This window comes from Amphibalanus amphitrite, unplaced genomic scaffold, assembly GCF_019059575.1.
Source record: "Amphibalanus amphitrite isolate SeventyFive unplaced genomic scaffold, NRLGWU_Aamphi_draft 000506F_arrow, whole genome shotgun sequence".
Classification (NCBI taxonomy): domain Eukaryota; kingdom Metazoa; phylum Arthropoda; class Thecostraca; order Balanomorpha; family Balanidae; genus Amphibalanus; species Amphibalanus amphitrite.
Genome location: NW_024882000.1, coordinates 308,894 through 329,029, shown reverse-complemented (window position 1 = coordinate 329,029; position 20,136 = coordinate 308,894). Strand labels below are relative to the sequence as shown.

General features: G+C 53.7%; 1 protein-coding gene across 4 annotated transcripts in view; it reads right to left on the bottom strand.

The window, feature by feature from the left end:
* Positions 1-19,852, bottom strand: part of LOC122392913 (DENN domain-containing protein 2B-like) — a 39,425-nt gene extending 19,573 nt beyond the window's left edge. Inside the window, exons 1-5 of one of the 4 annotated variants that reach the window (XR_006258603.1) lie at positions 19,747-19,846; positions 17,441-18,694; positions 15,528-15,641; positions 757-898; positions 326-457 (exon numbers count right to left, since the gene is read on the bottom strand). Coding sequence is in view for 2 of the 4 variants with exons in the window: in XM_043388275.1 (XP_043244210.1) it covers positions 326-457 (132 nt within the window). In the remaining 2 variants the exon portion in view is untranslated. Of the gene's footprint in view, positions 1-325; positions 458-756; positions 899-14,673; positions 14,967-15,527; positions 15,642-17,440; positions 18,699-19,746 lie in introns of those variants that run through there. The other 3 variants (XR_006258602.1, XM_043388275.1, XM_043388276.1) reach the window with 3 other exon arrangements.
* Positions 19,853-20,136: the final 284 nt, after the last annotated feature.

Here is a 20,136-nt window from a genome sequence, read left to right as displayed (position 1 = left end):
GAGTAAGGGAGAAAGAACGGAGCCACATTAACTTCCAGCGACACCTGGCAGTTAGCGGAGAATATGCATCGAGGTAAGGCGTGGACAACTTGAAGATGACTTACATGAGACGCATGGGAAACGAACCTAGGAAGTTAGATGCTATCGTGACTCGAAAATTATTTCTGTACTTCACAATGATTACTTATTAATGCAGCGCATCAGACTGTGCAGGTGTGGCGACTTGTTCTCGCCCCTTTTCCCTGGAGAGCCTGTTAGTTGACTTATGAGTTTCCTACCCTGCCGAAGTTGCCTGAGCACGACGGAGCTCGGGCGGATAACTCACATCGGGCGGGTACCGGCTGACGACGCAGGGTTCCAGTCGACCCTCGGCGTCCGCTGAGAGAGCCACCACGAGCAGAGCGTCAAACAGCCGCTCCGGAGGGCTGACCGAGAGCCGGGGCCGCGAGCCGCCCATCTGGGGGGGGGGGGGGACACAGGCTTAAGACGGACGCCCATATTCTAGGGATGCCATCAACCACTCGCCCATCTAAGGGACAGGACTCTGCTACTGGATGCCATATCTGACTGTAATTCAATCACTCACACCCCTTTGACTACTGTGGGACACTATATCTACCCCGTCTCCCTATATCGTCCAGTCTCACCTACGAGCTGACACGTCCAATCCCCACCACTGCTCACCATCTCACCCATGAGATGGTGACACCATCTCACCCCTTCCACGTCACCATCCGCCACCGTTCGTCGTCTCACCTGAGTGCTGACCCGCCGGAGGTAGTTTTTTCCGTCTGAGCGCCAGCGGGCCGGCCTTCCAGCGCTCGGAGCGCTGCTCGGGGTCCGTCGGGTCACCGTCCGCGGACACAGCGGTCAGCAGGCAGCCCATCCGGCCCTCCGCCTGGGGATAGAGGAAACAGAGACACCGGTCAGTCCCAGGCGGGAGGGGATACAGCGGTCAGCAGGCAGCCCATCCGGCCCTCCGCCTGGAGATACAGGGCAAATAGAGACACTGGTCAGTAGGGGTACCCATTTTTCCCGATTTTGGAAATTTGTGGGTGGGGGTGGTTTTTCCCATTATTTCGCGGCTCCTGATTCCAATGGTGCCAAAAATATTGAAATCAAAGGTGGTTTAGGGGTCGCGAATTGAGATTGAAATTTGCGTATTTACCTAGAAATATGCTTATTTTACGCTGATAGTAAATCGCAACGAAGGCAAACTTTTTGTTTCGAGAGTCGGGTAGAGGGGTCATTGAACGCTCCCTTTTCATCCAGATCGATGTGCTCTATCACGTGGTTACGGTTCAATACTTTACTAGCGATCATTACAATGTCGATATTGTAACATTTGGTGAAAAGCGCCGGGATGGTTTGCTCCTGTTGCTGGTATCATTCTGGTCAGCGTGCAATCATTTTTGATATTTTCTTTTTGTGTTGCATTAGTGACCTTTGATGACCTTTGAGGTCAAACTAAAATGTGAAGTTTCAGTTGCCATATCTCAGTTCATGACAGGCTCTTTGTGTCCATTATACAATTCAAGTTTGTGCAAATTAGCTCAGGATACATCTGACAGATCATGGCTCCGAATGTATTTCAAACCATGTAATTCAAAAACGATCAAACCATTTCGACCGTATACTTCCACAAGAAACGCCGTCCCGCTCACGGCTACGATGTAATACACCTTTAGACAGGGTAGGATAAATACCTATAGGTGTTCTATACAAAAAAAAAATCAACTTCTGATCCAAAAACAGAAACTCCAAAGAGTCGATTCTATCCATGCCCACCAACCATGTACCATTTCATTTCTTCAGTGGGGACAGATACACACCGTTCATGTAAGAGTTTCCGATACACTCCGATCATTTACGAGTTCATATTAATTATTCGACACGGGGGACTAGCCATGCGCTGATATACGTGCACGGTTGATAGGTAGATGACGAAGAACTTTCACAGCTTCTGGCACAGATCACTTGTGATCTCAGGTAATTAGCGTCTGAATCTGAAGAACCTATAACGTAGCAGAAGATTTTCATCCTGCATGGGCCGTGGTGGCACCAGGACGCATCATATAAAGGAGTGTGCGTGCAAAGGCTGAAGAGGAGGAGAATCAGGTCCGCCACCAAAAGGTCCGTGGCCCACCCACTGGGTCGGCCCCCCAGGCAATGCCAAGAGTCAGTAAACGGTTCTGCCTCGGAGTTGGCTGAGTCGTTTAGACTTGGTACCTTCCTAATTCTCAGCTTTAGGCAATGCCATTCGACTTCAGTTCAGCACCATCTGAGGGTTTGGACTGGGCCTGTGACTTGTGAGTGCAGCGTAAGATCCGTTACTTTATCTTGCAAGGATACTTCTGGCAGCGGCCATCACCAGGCACTAGCTCCATGGCATGGTATCTGCACCCGTTTCATGTCAACAGCTTCTTGTAGTGGCACATGCCCAGAACTGGAGCCACGAGTAGTCGTGCACGCGTTCGGCCAGACCAGTGCTGTCCGTCATCAGCAAGATTGCAAACATATTGCTTTCATAATGGGGTGAGGATGAAGTTCATTGTTCCTCTCCTCCTGTGATGTTCTCCGCCAGCTGTCTTTCCATATGCACAATCGCATTCTGTGTGTGGTTGTGGGTGTTTGTGGGGGAGGGGCAAAGCTACACTCCAGCACAGCGGTCACCCAAAGGCGCGGTGGTGTAAAGCTTGCGCCCCTCCCTCTGCCGTCTCTGCAACTCCGGGACTCGGGGAGGTCGTCTAGCGAATTGGAAAAGGTCACGCATACCGGCGTCGCTTAGTGCTGTTTTTATGTCCCGGGCTTCTCACAAAAGTCGGACCAATTTCTTTTGCGGATAATGGACTGGAAACAATATTTAAACGAAACAAATGCACGTGAAAAGAAAGCAAATTTTTAGGAGATTTATATGATACCATACTTGTTGAGTTTCAAAAATGAGACAGTGGTCTTAAGACGCAAAAGCAAACTCAAAGAAATTCTACTTTCAGAATAAGTCGGTCGTTTCAACACAACGGAACTTCCGCAATCTTTTTTTTTTGTGCAAAGTAAGCACCATCTTGAAATGCTATTTTCCACGTTGTTGAAAGTTTCTGGCTCGAGGAAATGTTAACTGCGGGTTCAAAGAACATAGCGGCGGCCGCAAGCCTAATCAAAGAAGCCCGGCGAACGTCGCTCGTGTGAGATGCGCTATACCCAGGCTGTCAACGGTCAGCGATACCGGATAACCCTGAAAATTTTTGGAGTGTCCTGCAGACCACAATGGGCAGCGATCCTGAACCACTCAAATCCCAATAGTTCCAGCTAGACGCTTCCACGGCCAATACCGCTAAATAAAACCGGGAGTGGCTGCAGGAGCGCTCCGGGCAGCGTGTGATCTCGAGGTTTAGAGACACATCCGTGACCAGCGGGCTCCCCGGACTTTACCCCACCGGACTTTTTCCTGTAGGACCACCTCAAGTCCCAGGTGTACCGAAACCACCCAAGAAGTCCCAAAGACCTGAAGGGTGCAATGAGGTCGGCGGTGCGCAGCCTGCCACCTTTCGCGTGCCGTGCTGCAACAGAGGCCGCGCTGCGCGGGGCTTAACTGTGCGTCGAGCGAAACGGGGGTCATCTCGAACAGGTCCGGCGCGGCTCAGTAAGGCGATCGCCGACGGTCGAAATCCCCCGAAACAAAATATTTTTAACCAGGCTTTCAGATGATACCTGATTTATTTTTGTAACACTGACACACCCTAAAATATATTAATTATAAATTCGTCCGACTTTTGTGAGAAGCCCGGTAGATATATTTGGTGCTCTCTTTTACCGCTGCACGTCAAATATACAACTGAAGTAGTGTTGCACGGTGTCCAACAGTCATCAATACCACTGCAACACATTGGCTTTGCATATTTGTAGTCGTTAAAATGAAGTGATTTTTCCAAGTAAACTTAAAACTTCCAATGCAAGCTCGCCACCACTAAAAGTGGTCTGATATCGTTATTTCTGTCACTGCTAGATCCAGAACGGAGCAAAAAATAATAACATCGACCCCAAACTGTTGACATGGTAACCTTGTCCCAACATAAAATGATGTTAATTTGGTCGATTTTCCGTTAAAATTAACGTTTTCATTTTGAATTCGTGACCCCTAGAAATCGTTTGGTTTCGTTATTTTTGGCACAGATGGAATCAGAATAGACCAAATAATGGGAAAATTGACTCCAACCTGTTCGCATGGCAACCTTGTTCCAAAATGAAATAACATTATTTTGGTCAATTTTTCGCTAAAATTGGCATTTTCATTTTGAATTCGCGACCCCTAGAAATCGTTTGATTTCGCTATTTTTGGCACAGATGGAATCAGAATAGACCAAATAATGGGAAAATCCACCCCCACCTAAAATTTGGAAAATTGACCCAAAAATGGGTACCCCTACTGGTCAGTCATATGTGAGACAGCATACATATTACATACGGTTTATGGTTGGCGGAATAAGCATACAGAAAGAGCACTGTCAGTCAGGAAGAATTGATGACTCACTGTCAAAGACATTTGCCTAGCGCGGGTTAATTGTAAATCATTAATTTTAAACTAGCAATAAACCTGGACATAAAAGAACATAGGTACTCCCAATCGAAACACGCATCGATCTGACATCACCATTACCTAGTCAGTGTAAAGTCTGGGAAAACCTGAACTTGCCAACTGTGCGGCACTCCATTGTCATTCGCAGGAGAGCAAAACAACTGGGACGAATATCCGATTCCTCACAAACACAAAATACACGCTCGCGGTCAACTGTACTATGAAATCGACATACGTCCGAAGATGGCTCCTCTTTCTCCTCCTCCCATGGCTGGGACACCGGCTCCGAAGACATCACTTGATCAGCCATCACTGCACCGTAGGCACAACACTCCTCGCTGAATCTCACGGATAGTGCAGCAACTGAATCTGACAGTAGGCACACCAGCGCTCGCTTTATCTGCTCTGTGAAGCTGAACAGCTGGTCGACTAACTACTGGAGCTGGACAGCCAGAGCACCTATGTTTGCACACCACGGCTCCCTGAACCTGGAGAACAACTGGACTGCCGGATAGCGCCGACTAGCCAGTGATGACGCGTCACCCACCAGTCCGCTAAGCTGGGACAGCCCAGGAAAGGAGCATGGTATGACTGATAAACCGGTCCGACCGCCCTCGGAAAACTGCAGCCGAATCTATGAATTCCAAAGTTCGGCAGCAGAAAAGTACGATGCCATAAGCGGAGCAGTAGTGCCATTGCTTGAATGCACAAGTCCAGCACGATGATTCAGGGATACAAAGTGGATTGCATTTGGTCATTGGTCACGCAATCAGAGAAAATGCCACGAGTTGCCTCGGCGGGGATTTTCATAAATGTGTGTGTTGCTCCTACAATGGTAATCTTCTATTTTGGACCAACACAAACAGGCGAATTTCCGTTTATCGATGAACGTATCGTTAGACCAATGTCTGGCAGTCTTCCCCCACTGTATCAATCGCCCCTATCGCCTCAACCCAGACCCCTCGTCTTCTGTCACAGCCCCTCACATTCACCGAGCCATCCATGGATAGAAAGTGAACACCCACTACACACTACGCAGTAAGCACTGACGTCATCCCCGCTCGTGACCGGTATCATGAGCGTTCTGCACGGCCCGTGTGCACAAAAGGAACTCGTTGCACCAAACACACACACATCACTCCAGTAGCGGTCCTGCGGCATGTTCCCAGGCCCCCGGCCAGGTCGGGTGATGACCCTCACGGAGCCGTGGGAGGGAGGCGCGAGCGGCCAAGGTCACGAATCGCACTTACGGCGCGCTTCCTCACAGAGTGGAGCTTACGGTACTGAAATGTAGCATGTACTCATGGAGTACAAGCTACAGCCCACGGTGCTCGGCCTACGAACGGAACACTGACTAAAGGTAGATAGTACCAAGAAGCAGGGATGCGGAGCCGTGGGAATTTCAGACGGCTCCGGCTCCGGCTCCGGCTCCGGAGAAAAAAATCGGCTCCGGCTCCAGCTCCGGCTCCGGGTTAAATGTCATGGCGGCTCCGGTTCCGGCTCCGGCTCCGAGTAAAATGATCCGGCTCCGGCGGCTCCAGCTCCGGCGGCTCCGGCTCTGGCTTCTACTCAGTACATCCCCTATGCGATCAATTAAATACGGGTGGAAGAAAAAAGGCGATGGGATTGGTACACGTTGCTTCAGTATTTGTATAACAAGGCTATTTTGAATACCACATTGTTTTACGCCTTGTACTATCAAACCGATCTAGGTAAATAATTGTTTCCTCTTAGGAAAAGGAGCCGGAGTCGTCCCCTTTTTTCACGGCTCCGGCTCCGGCTCCGGGCTATATTGTTTCACGGCTCCGGCTCCGGCTCCGGCTCCGGGCAAAATATCCCGGCTCCGGCGGCTCCGGCTCCGGCTCCGGCTCCGCATCCCTGCCAAGAAGGCGTCACGACTCACGGACCCAACAGGCTTCCTCATGGAGAGCAAATCACAAGGCCGGCGACATCATGAGTCATACCACCACACTTCGTCATATCTTGGTCCTATGACAACCCGACCTGTCACGTAACAATCAACACTCAATACTTTCTCAGTTCTGACGCATCGATTAAGCGAAATGAAAGACGAATATCCGAAGCCGCTAAACCAATCCGTACTGAGACTAGAACAGTCCCCAGGTTTGGTTGGCATGCTGGCATACATATATTTAACCCTAGACAAGCACATGACGAAGGGAGCCATGCGGTCATAAATAAATCAGTCAATTCATCACACCATCTCATTTAACTGCGAAAAGCTGCCAATTTGGATACCATACTTTGTCATCACCCCTCCTGATTACCTTCCAATCACTCACAATTATCACTAATGAGCGCAATAATAGCGGCCAATAATAACGCCGCCCTCCATCTGCTCACCAGAAAAGAGCCTCTTCTCTCCTCAGTCTGCTGTAACAGTCCCGTCAGCGCCGCCACTCTGTCCGATAGCACACCTCGCTCACTACCCCACCCCGACTGGACAACTAAACAGAGACAGTGACGGACAGAGCCACGGACAGGGCCGCTCCAGAGTGGCGGACCGAGGACCGGACCGGTGAGGAGCGGACCGTGACGGCGACCTTCAGACGGTCCGGACCCGTGACGGGGGCTGCGGGAGGGTGGAGTGTTACGGGCAGGGGTATTTGATAAAGGGACAGGTGCACAGGAGTGAGAACGGCACTTTGTGAGGTCGAATCACCATCAGCGGCTGAAAAATTGATATTGCAAATGGATTTCTAGCTGAACGCTGTGTTTACGATTTACCTACGTTCTTAGACACCAGGCTTAACTATTTACTATACAGTCTAGCAACTGGATTGTTAACAGCACGCGCCGGCTGCTCATCCAGCCTTGAGCCTAGGATCTAAACTCGGGTTCACGGACAGTTGACCTTGTGCGGTGAGTCATCCCTGGATATCAGGTGAGCGTATTTAGCTCCTCGTTTGCCACTTATCGTGACATCGTGACGCTCCCTCGTCCAGGACCGTGACGAACCGTGACGAAGTGACGTCACCCGCTGTTGCCGGCCGTGACGCAGACCGGAGGTGCACGCGGGGTGTCACGTCAGCCCACCGTCAGGCTGTTGACACCATAGCCGCCGAGATGGGGACAAAACAGGGGACGCGGAGCGCGTTAGAACGGAACCAGAAACTCCCCGTATGTCCCACCCTGCCAATCTACATGCTGCAATCAGACATACACACAATGGACAGTGGACAAAATAAGTGACCGATGGTCATGTCTTGAACAGCAGGAGGCGGTCACCACAGGTGGAAGAAGAAATTCAAGGCAACCCCGGGAAAATCTTGGCATAGACGAACCTTCTTTCTCGGCCGTTGACAGCGATGGCGGCGCACTTGTAGTCAGAGTGCTGTTCACGGGCACCTGCGGTAGCTGCGGTAGCTGCGGCTCGGCGGTCAGCCGGGTAATGACGTCACAGAAAGTGGGGATGGGGCGGGTGGTGTGACGTCATACGGCTGCGGCCGGCTGCGGTCGCCTGCGTCTCCTGCGGTCGAAACGATCCGACCGCAGCGGCCGCAGGAACCATTTGTCATGCAAAGTGGCGCGGCAGTTGCGCATTCGTGTAACTTGGGCGGAAAATTGACACGGCCGCCTCAGACGAACGCGTGATGACGTGCGCACAAGTGGGCGGGACTTACAGCCTGCGATCTACCGCAGCTACCGCAGTTACCGCAGGTGCCCGTGAACAGCACTCAGGTAGTTCATTACCTCGTCAGAACGACCAGGAGAGCTACGCCCACACCACGCAGTGGCACAAGCTTCCCAATCCATGGCTGACTAGTGCTGACTGCTGCTGGTATCCCGCCTTACATCGGTACAGCTCTGCTGGTTAACTCATTCGGTGTGGTCCCGATCGTGACATGCTAACTCCTATCACTGACCGTAACTCTCGCTGGATGGGGTGACGGCATCCCGCATTAGCCTGGTAACATCTTCCACGGCGACTACCGCACACCGCGGCAGGGCTGACACATGGACCCAGCAGCGGCCGCCCTGGGTGGTCGTCCGTCCCGCGGCCCGGGAACACCAACAAACACAGTCGCTGACGGCAGGCTAATGACGCTGAGGGTGGCGGATAGGGAGCGAGAGCCCCGCCGCACCGGTAGCCATCAGTAAATACAGCGACGTAAGACACTGCCGAGTCAGGAAGCCCAGCTACTAACTGCGGTGTAATCCGTGCCATGGCACTGGCCGGGGTTTAGCACAGTCCCGGCCAATGACCGGGGTATAACCCCGTCACTCATCGAACCGCAATGTCCGTCGAAGACCGGAGTACAATCTCCATGACTGATCGGGGTACAATCCCGCCAATCATGGGAGCACTATTCCAGTCACTGATCGGGATTCCCATCTCTGACCGGGCCAACAACCTCCACCGCCGCTGAGCGGGGCGGTTCCATGACCAGCCTAGAGGGAAGGCGTGCTGAGCTATGCCGTCGGCCTCCCAAGTTGACTCCCAGCTGTTGTGTCTTTGCTATGCGATGTTAAACATATAAAACATCTTACTATTCATGTATGCGCCATGACACATGTAATCTTTTCACAGCCAAGACGCTCCTAAGGTACTGGGAATGTGGGGAGTGCAGCAGCATCAGTGCAGCACCGATGGTCGGATGCGACGGCTGTGATAAATGGTACCACTTCCGTTGTGCGGGACTGACCAAGGAGCCAGGTAAGCGCAAATGTTTTCTGTCTCAGTATTTTTGTTGCAGCTATAGTGATCAATGAAATATTTTCCGCACTGTTCAGCCAAACATGTTTTTCAAACAATCTGCTTCCCAACCAAGGGCGTCGCCACAGGGGGGGGGGGACGGAGGGGATCTCGTCCCCTCCACTTTTTAGAATTTTAACATTACGCCTATGGCGTTGCATGGAAAGAATCGACTTGAAATGGTCATCGTCCCCTCCAAAATGGTCAATGTCCCCTCCAGTCGTCGCACCGTGGCGTTGCCCCTGTTCCCAACTACACAAATTTAGTCAAACAATGTGCCAATATGGAATTTTCAGGTTCAGTTGAATGAAATAGGAACAATGATAATTGTAGATTACGTATACCTGCAAGAGAGGAAAACAGAATACATTGTATTGCTTGTCCTTCACCGATAGTGTTATTTTTCCATTTCTAGAAACACCGACATGGCGATGCAGGTGGTACTGCCTGGTGAGGCCGCGGTCTCCGGAATCGCCTGCAGACGAAGTCACCTGGCGTCCATCTGCACATCACTTGCAGCAGTGAGGCCTGCTGACAGCGTCTGGCAGTGTCGGCAACGTGCCAGACAGCTATCTGGAGTCCTGCTCACCGCAGGTCGCCGACAGGAGGGGCGACGCATCGTCTCCGAGGTCGCCTCAGCAGCAGTGAGACCCCACTGGCCGTCTTCTTAGGCTTCAACTAGATTGCGAACAACCTATGCTGAGACAACGCCCATGACGTGTGATCCGGTACCGCTACCGCACTGCGTGCCTGTGCCCGCCGTGAGCCGCTGGTGCATGGGTTCGACCATGAGAATATGTGTTTATGTTGCTTTTACTATTGTTTATACATTGAAGTGACGAATTGTTTATTTTTCGAAAGCCTCCGCTGTCCGGTTGCCTGCAGCTCCATGCAACGCCAGCTGTACTGTTGTTTTAATGTCTCTCCGCTCAGCTGTACTGTTGCCTCTACGCTCATAACAACCTATGCTGAGACAACGCCCATGACGTGTGATCCGGTACCGCTACCGCACTGCGTGCCTGTGCCCGCCGTGAGCCGCTAGTGCATGGGTTCGACCATGAGAATATGTGTTTATGTTGCTTTTACTATTGTTTATACGTTGGAGATATAGATTGGAGAGGTATTGGAGAGTATTGTGTATTGGGTATGGGCCATACCCAATACACAATACTCTCCAATACCCAGTGCACGACCACCGCCCGGTACGTACGAGTATAAGGTCGTCGGGTCCATATTCAAAGGGTTGGAGATAGACCGTCCCGGCAGGGAGCAGAGAGGCGGCAGGATGGTGACACAGGCGCTACGTAACCCCGACCGGAACTTACGGGGCCCGGACGAGGGTGATAGTGCAAGTGAGAGTGACCAACCATCTCTTCCCCCCCCCCCCCCGCACGGTGAGCGGCGGTCAGACCCGATAGGGGGGGGGGTCACCGGCGTCAGATAACTACCGGAAATCACCAGCCTAGGCGGACCTCACGAGTCACGACACATGACAGCGGCTGGCGGCGACGAAGGCTGACCAGTGATTGTGACAGCACCAGGGGGGGGGGGGGGACGGTCACGAAACCGACAGGCCACCAGGTCACAGACTGATGGGATAAGGATGAAGAATGGTCCAAAACTCCATAGTGAAAGGGCGATACGCAGCGATCCACGCCAGTCGCCAACCCTTGAGTCGGGTGAGAGTACCCGTGGGGAACGAAGAGGTCAAGATAGCGGATGCCAAGGACCAAACACGCTTTGGAGATGACTGAAATCATGGACCGTGCGGCTGACGGGTTAGCCCCACAACCGTATTGCGGACTCTATTGACGGTGCTAACTTCACACTGCGCCACTTGTTACTAGGCTGATACGGCAAGTGTTTGGTCACACATCAAAAACTGCCTCGTAACTCCACATCAGATCGGGTCCATAAGTCCGCCTAAAAACTGGACCACCACGTCAAAAAGTAGCTGCGATGTCCCGATACAAAACCGGACTATATACAGCTGCAGCTCCTAACGCGCCTGACACTGCCATGTCAGCGCTCTGCTCGCTAATGACAACGCACTGACGGCCGACGCACCCGCCCACCCTCTGGTATCCGCCCAGATCGAGACCGGGGCTGGGACGGCCCAGTCGGCGTCATCCTCTGGGCGGGGGCGCACCAGTCAAGGTCGGGACAGCAGCAGGAATGTGCACGGCGCCGCCCCGGGCGCCCCAGGTAAGTATGGATGTATACGGGCCGAGGATCGAGCTGTGCAGGAGCAGCCGAGCCCGGCGCATTTAATCGGCACCGGTGGGCGCCCGGACAGCGTCCGTCACGATTGGATGCACGGCACCGCGCCCGCCGCCGCAGAATCACCTACGCCACACCGTAGCAGCATCGCGGCATCATAGCCGATGCATCACTGCAGCAGCATCACATTACATCACCGAAGCGACATCGCGGCATCATCGCAGCATCACGAACGCTACACCAAGTCCGCGCAGGCAGAGCGAGAAACAGTGCAGACGTCGGCTCGGTGCAAATAATCCGCCGATGGACTAATTGTACGGGACACTGACCTGCCGTGTGTCAGCATTACCAACAATAGGTATCAGAATAAGTGCCATAACTAGCAATGATATCATTGCGTTCAATCCTCTCATCAAGCGCTGGTCCAATCCGGTCACTTTTACCACGTTTCCCCTGTCCCGTCTGACCCTCTATGTATGTGTTAAAAGAGCCGACTTTGACGGCCGTCCCGTCTCTTCTGCAGAACTCCGTGAATCTGGTGCCGCTCGACCGTGGCGGCGTCGGCGTCAAACACCCCGCTCCACCGGCGGGAGGCAGGCGGCAGGCGGCGGGCGGTGAGCATTGGGCGGTGAGCGGAGAGCCGTGACCGGCGGCGACGGCTGATCTGGTGGCCACGCGAGGCCAGCAGCCTCCGCCGGCGCGCCGCCGTCGAACGCAGCAGGCCGTGCAAACGAGAGGAGGCGCCCGAGCCCAGAGCCGCCGGACCGGCCAGCGCTGAGCCGCGGTAGAGCCGGCCGTGTGGGGGCGGGACGGGGGCGAGAGGTAGCCTGGGGCGAGAGAGCAGCCCCAGTGTGGACCAGCGGGACCGGCCGGTCAGCTCACGGACTGGCACGGTGAAAAAAAGCGGAAACACAAACCGGTTGGAAAGACTGAACGGTGAAGGGAAGACGACATCTCACTGTTGTGTAATACAGGAAGAGCGGGGACGTTTGGATGCTACCGAACCAATCCAGCAGCGAGGAAAACGGAGAGGGAAGGTCGGCGGCGTCACTGTTTGTTGGTGTGCGGTAAAGATAGCACGACAGGGAGTACTTACCGACCAGCGATCCTTATCTGAAGGCGCAGCGTGAAACAAAAACAGCGTCAACGACACAGACCAGCGGCTGTCGATCCCAAACGCACGCCGGGAGATGGACCACCCAGCGGGTAAAAGGGTGTTGGGGCAGGTCATAAAATGAAGATATTATCGATGCTCAGGAAACATACCATCGGGCTGTCATCAAATTATCGGATTACATGCCTAACACATGTTCAGCCACCGGTTTAGACGCGTCTGATTTAATAACAGAGCCCAAGCCAGGCCGGCCGGCCGGTCACACAGCTCGAACACGTGACGCTACCACCCACCATCCCCCGCCGCGGGGGGCGCCAGCTGACGGTGCCGCGGCCGGTCGGCCGTCCGACGGATAACGGACACGGCTCGGCACTTCATAACCAGCTCAGCACGAAAACAGCCGTCAGCAGGCTGTCCGAGCGAGGCACACGGCCGGCCGGCGGCCCCAGCCTCGCCTGAGGGATAGCTCCGTCTCCGAACACAGGGGTACTAAACGGGCCTCTGTGAGATGCGGCATAAACCGTGGGCGGGGGCAGCAGCCGGATCCGGACAGAACAGAGCAGATACGCCGCTGCACAGGGCACATATACAGTGATGAGATCAGCCGCCGTTTCCCGGTATCGTGCGGCGGCAGACTGTCCCCTCTCCCCCACCCAGTTTGTCTGACCTGACAAGCCTTCTCGGACCGCGGCAGACTGATTCCTCCGTCCAAATGTGTGAGATCTTATCCGCCGAACCAGGCATGACAGTTTGCAACCCAGTTTATCAGTTCACACTATCCGTCCGAAAGCTCCGTCCATCGTTGCTTTGCTTGTCGATCGCACTAAAAGACGTTTGATTGATCTCAAGCCCTCCGATTTTACTCTCCCTTCTCAGTACCGTCCCAAGCAGCGGCAGGTTGACCCCCAGTCCACCCTCAGACCCTCCCTGTCCGTCCCGTACAGCGCTCATTGCTCCAGTGCTCCATGTAAACACTGCCTCACCGCACCGCCCCACCAACTGACCGCAGCTTTATAAACGCCCGGGGCCAACGTCCGGCCTATCGTCAGGAGAGCAGCCGGACCGGGCGGAGACAGAGCCCGCTCCCCACCCCCGCTGCAGCCGGGACCCAGATACCGCAGCAGCGCAGCGGGGCGAGCGGTAAAACAGCGCACGCGTGATCCAAACACGGCCAAAGTTTGGCCTCAGGACCGAGTATTTACTGGGCAAATAAACCACGGATTGTTAAACATTTACAAAGGCTCACGGCTCTGATAAATGACAAGGATGGTCCTTGAGGCGATCAGGCCTGGACGAGCGGCGCCAGGTGTGAAACACTTTGTCCACTAGTAGACAGGTAGTTGTTTGGAGGCCCGTTTCCCGATCGCCGAGCGCAATGGTCCACACCTGTGCCGGCAGGCGCAGAGCTGACCTCCCAGCTAACCTGCCCATGTCGGTAGTGTGATGACTAATGACTATTTAGATGGATGTGTTAAACGCCCTCAATGAAACCTAACACGCGAGGCACGGACAGCTTCATTTATAACCTTAATGGTTTTTCGTTCCCTCTAGCCCTGTCCAGTAATTTTCTCTTACGTAATTGTGGCCTTTGTGTAACTTGCTGCGTTTAATAAGCAAGCAAACGCAACTCGTGTTTTACATCAGTCAAATCTAACTTTGATAGTGTGATAAACCGACTAAGATGCCGCTGGCATTCACTAAAATAAATACGTAAATGCCTTGTTTAAGCACTCAAAACAACATATCTGCATGAGACAGCGCTCAAGCTGCTGTGATGTAACGTTCATGAAAGTGTCATGAGTATGAAAAATACACAATAACACTTGCCTGAGCACGCTCAACAAGCAGAGCTGCTGCGGTTGCCATAGAAACAACAGCTGCACTGCATTCAATTACCAGCCAGGACACTATAGTAGGCACAGCCTCAACAGTACGAAACTTAGGCTCAGCTACCAGATCTAACTACATAAAGGCACCTTCCGGTCAGGGTCCTACAATCATCACCCACAATGTTTGAGCCTCTGACGCGTTCTCAGCCCCACCTACCGATCCATGGTTTGCTGCTGAGCGTGTGTGACAGCTCCTTCCTCTCCTTAGCAGTCCGTGTTCCTCCTCCGTGAGCTCACAGGAGTGCTGGTTTTCCTCAGAGTGATAACGTCTCACAGAGAGTCCTGGCTCCTTACAGAGCCCTCGCTCCTTGCAAAAACCCCGCTCCGCACAGAGGCTCGACTTCTGCTCACAGAGGCTCTGCTCCTTACAGAAGCCACAGAGGCCTCGCTTCTCACAGAGACACTGGGCACACATGGCTCCGGCAGCCGATCCAGCGCCACTCCCAGTCCCGACTGTCCTATCTCACCGGCAGCTGTCGCGCCGCGGGTCTCTCCCAGACCGCCCCCCGCGTCTTCGGTCACCGCAGCAGTACTATACCGTCCCCTGCGAGCGGTACGGAAAATCCAATCCAGTATCGGAAACGGGCCCCAGCGGGTCTGTGCAGCCGGGCAGCGTCATATCCTGGGGCTGCACCGGTCAACAGACTTGGGAGGCGCCAACGGCGGCGGGCGGTATCTACATTTGGGAGTTTCTCACGGCCGCAACCGAACGCCCCAAGGGACATACCAGGAATAATCTCCAATAAACAGCTCAAGACTGGGATTATCCGATATCGCAGTGTAGAAATCCGAATACGAAGGTAAAACCAACTACATAGACTTCGCTGTCTTCCCCACTATCTAACAAAATACAGACTCCCGTACCCCAACGCACCACAAATGACAAAGCACCACACCCACAAGCGCACAGTCCGTGTCAGCCGGTAGCCAGCCATCCATCCTTCACCCTGTGACGGGGAAGAGCCACGGGTCACGGGGCCAGGTCACCGACAGTGGTCGGCCGGCACTCACCTGTCTTTGGACACGCGCCAGGGCAGGAGGCGGCGGTCGAGCCGGGGGCTGTCGCAGAGACGGACGCTCGTGCCGCTTGAAGGCGTGGTGCCGCCGGAGACCGGGAGGGGAGCCCTGTGGTGGCGGGAGGCTGAGTCAAGTACAGCAGAGACACAGGGGTATCTTCACCACGTACAGGTGATGATGGTGAACAAAACGTATGTCATGGAAATGTGAAACGCGCAAGATTTTACGAAATGAGCACCACTCGGGCTAGATGCCACTATCCAAAGAACATCTAAAGAACACACCAACAATGTGAAAACTCGGCCTTCTCAACCCTAGCCATTGCTTTGCACTACGTCGAAGCTATCAACCAGTATAACGCCTTTTGGGGCGACTAACGGAGCGAGCGAGAGGGTGGGCCTTGCACGTGCGAAATTGCGAGGGGGTACCTCCAACTGACTTGTGCACGGCACCCTACTAACCGGTCTCTAGCGATGTGCCAAATTTGGGCACAATCGGGCCAGCCGTTCTCGAGATCTGGAAGCGGCACCCTGCACGTGCGCACGTGCAAAATGGGTCCCAACTGACTTGTGCACGGCACCCTACTAACCGATCCCTAACTGTGTACCAAATTTGAGCGCAATCGGTCGAGCCGTTCTCGAGATCTGGAAACGATCCCTGCACGTGCGCACGTGCAGCAGCACCCCAACTCTGGCACATGGATATGCAGTGCCTAGTGGGTGCCTACCTACATCCCAACTTTGAGCGCAATCGGCCAAGTAGTTACCGAGATATTGCAACAAGTACAAAACTGACACCTCTTCGTTTTGCACGTGGCACGTGCATAAGGGGTCACCCACATGCGTCGGGAATAGTCCAATACTTGGTAGAAGGAATGAAGCTACCCTACAAAAATTACCGCATGTAAATCGGTCAAGTGGTTGCTGAGATATAAGCCTCGCAAAAGCGTCCGCACGGCCGGCCGGCCGGCCGCTCATACTCAGAAATTTCCGTTAATCTAAGGAAAGACTCCGCTCGCTTCGCTCGCTCCGTAACAAATGAGTCCTAAGACCAGTAGAACGCCTTTTGGGGCGACTAACGGAGCGAGCGAGAGGGCGAGCCTTGCACGTGCGAAATTTCGAGGGGGTACCTCCAGCTGACTTGTGCACGGCACCCTACTAACCGGTCTCTAGCGATGTGCCAAATTTGAGCACAATCGGCCCAGCCGTTCTCGAGATCTGGGAGCGACACCCTGCACGTGCGCACGTGCAAAATGGGTCCTAACTGACTTGTGCACGGCACCCTTCTAACCGGTCCCTAACTGTGTACCAAATTTGAGCGCAATCGGTCCAGCCGTTCTCGAGATCTGGAAACGACCCCTGCACGTGCGCACGTGCAGCAGCACCCTAACTCTGGCACATGGATATGCAGTGCCTAGTGGGTGCCTACCTACATGCCAACTTTCAGCGCAATCGGCCAAGTAGTTAACGAGATATTGCAACAATTACAAAACTGACACCTCTTCGTTTTGCACGTGGCACGTGCATAAGGGGTCACCCACATGCATCGGGAATAGTCCAATACTTGGTAGAAGGAATGAAGCTACCCTACAAAAATTACCGCATGTAAATCGGTCAAGTGGTTGCTGAGATATAAGCCTCGCAAAAGCGTCCGCACGGCCGGCCGGCCGGCCGGCCGGCCGGCCGCTCATACTCAGAAATTTCCGTTAATCTAAGAAAAGACTCCGCTCGCTTCGCTCGCTCCGTAATTATGTTCCGCTAACAAGAACACTGAGCATCAAACAGTACCCACAGAAGACAAACTTCGAAAAGAGTGGCTAATGAATTCATGTAGCTCGTCCACATCCGCCAGTTTCTCCCCCCCCCCCCTTTCGCCTCCCCGCTCATCACATCACGACGCTCCCTTACCGCCGAGCTGGAGGCGGAGACGGGCCGCGTCTTGGCGTTCGGCAGTCGCTCGTACACATGCTCCCGACTCAGCGTTCCATACAGGGTCTCATCACTGGCCGTCCTCCGCAGGGGCGAGGACACTGCGTATGGCTCCACGGGCCCCTGGCGCGCCGGCCGCCGGTTCCTGCCGGGAGGCGGTGGCGGCGGCGGGGACGGGGGCGGCGGCGGCAGCTCGCGTCGCGGCACTGTCGGCTCAGCGTACACGTGCTCGGCTGGGGACGGAGAGTCCCCTGAGGACGCCGGAGGGTCTGCCGGCGCCGGCAGCGGCTGGAACGTCTCTAGGCGACCGGACCGGCGCCGGCCCAGGTCACTCGGCTTCCGCGCGATGGCCGGCCGCGGCCCCGAGCTGCTGCGGCGGATGGTCACCGTGGTGGCCGCGGCAGCTGCGGCCGGCACGACCCCCGCTCCCGCTCCTACAGCCGCGGTCTCTGCCCCGGCCGCGGAGCTCTGACGCGCCTGCACGTACACGTCGTGAGCGAAGGTGCGTGGTGGCTTCCGCGGCGGCGGCCCGGTCGGCAGGGGAAGCGACGAAAAGTCGTCGGTGAGACCCTGTGTCGCCGCCGTCGGTATCACCGTGCGCCGGTTCAGCCTGCCCGGCTTTACCGGCCCGTTGTTATTGTCAGGGTCCTGTGCCGATTTCACGGGGGCACTCACGGCGGGGGCGTGGTTCACCACGGACACATGGTTCACAGGGGGAGCTGTCACCGGTCGCGGTGCGGGATCAGCGGCCGTCACACGGGTTAGCGGCCGATGCGCCGGTCTACTACCAGTCACCTCACCATTCGTCTGGCTGGCCTTCACTGGCAGCGGCGGCGACGGCGAGTCTTTGCTCTCTGCGGCCCGCTCCGCCGACGGCCGCCGCTCCATGTCGCGCACGCGGTCGCTGACACGCGCCTTGAGCGCTGCGTTCCGTTTGAGCACGGCCGGTCGCTCGCGCAGCAGCGGGCTGACGTGTGCGCTGACCGGCCGCGAGCGCGTCAGCCCGATGCGTCCCTCGCTGTTGCGGTGTCGGAGGCGCGGCTGGAGCGGCGCCGTGGTGCGGAAGCTGGCCGTGCGGCGGGCCACCTGGCCGCGGGGCCGGGGGCCGGCCGGAGCCGCGCTGTCCGACACGCGCGTCTCCTCAAAACGCTTCATCATCTCCTGCACACTCATGGTGCTGTCAGCGGTGGCGGCTAGGGCATGTCCAGCAGCCTCCTCAGGAGCTCAGCAGGCCTGGGGGTGAGGGGACATCTCAGTAAGATGAATGTAAAGATACTGGGTCCAGATTGGCCAAATAAGTTTGAGACCCCATGCTTACTGGACATATTGTTTAAATCATAATTACTCCAAGCATCAGTTTTTAAGAGAATGAATTGACAGAAGTTCCATTCAATGCAACTTAGATGGATATAAAATGTCATTTATAACAGCTTTGTAAAAAGCATCTTTGGAAAGGTACCTAGGTAGGTGATAAGCCAGATCCCTTTTCAGTTGGCCAAAGCAGATGATGTGCCTATCATTTATTAATCAACAAGTTATGAAATTAAATACTAGTTTTTCACTAATAGTAACTCATATCTTTTTTTAGTCACAGTTCAAAAGAGGGTTAGCCAGTCTTCCCTTCTGATCAAATATTAATTGTCTTCCAGATAGGCAACTAAACAAAGGCCAACATCCTTTCATCATTTACCTCTGGAAACCCTATAATTTAACTTAGAAATTTGCACAAAAAAGAAATGTTCTACATGAAATCTGAAGACCACATCAAAATTGAGCATTTTGCAACTTGTGTAGGTACTCATTCATTTTCCGACTCTTGAAACAACAATGAACAACTAACAAGGCCTAGGTAGGTACTTTTCAGAGAACCCAACTGTTCGGCATTCAGTCGTACTGAAGGAGCCTATCTCTTAAATTTACAGTTTATATAAAAGCATGGCATTAAACCTTCAAAAATAAAGATTCTGGATTTGACCAGTTGAAATAGGGACTTTGAAATTACGTTGAAACAGCATTTGTACCTATCTTTTGAAACACTGATTTAGTATGATTGATTTATTGAAACAAGAACATTTTAACCCTTCACCATTACGATACTATTGAAAATATTTTTGCATCACATTGCAAATTAATCAAAATTGAGCTTTTGCAAGGAAACATTGTGGAAACGGTTCAGTACGGCGTGCTCAGAACAGCAAAACTTCAGAACTGAAATTTTAATTCTTTGCACTCTTTGAACTTAAAGGTATGGTAAATTCCTCTCAAAATGAAACCCTGATTCTTACCTGTGATAAAAAGTACTTCAAGGGTACAAAATGCTGAAACTAAGCAAAAACCCCGGGTCGAATGCGACACCCACCCACAACCACCAGTCGCGCGAGACTGAGAGCCAAATAGACAGGGTTGCCAGATCCAAAATGGTCCTTATCGCCAAATTCGCCCCTCGAATTTCGCCAAAATTCGCCAAATAGGATGCACTGTATAAGCATACGTAGCAGCGCAAGTTGGCGTTCGTGTAACCGTGTTCACGATTCGTTTCCTAGTTCACGATTTACCTATCTCGTTTCTCATGTTCATCTACATAACAGCGTACCTTAACCAGCGCCAAATAAAATAGCAAAGGCAGAGGTGGAGATCTCGGGGGGGGGGGGGTCGGGGGGCAGGACCCCTGCCCC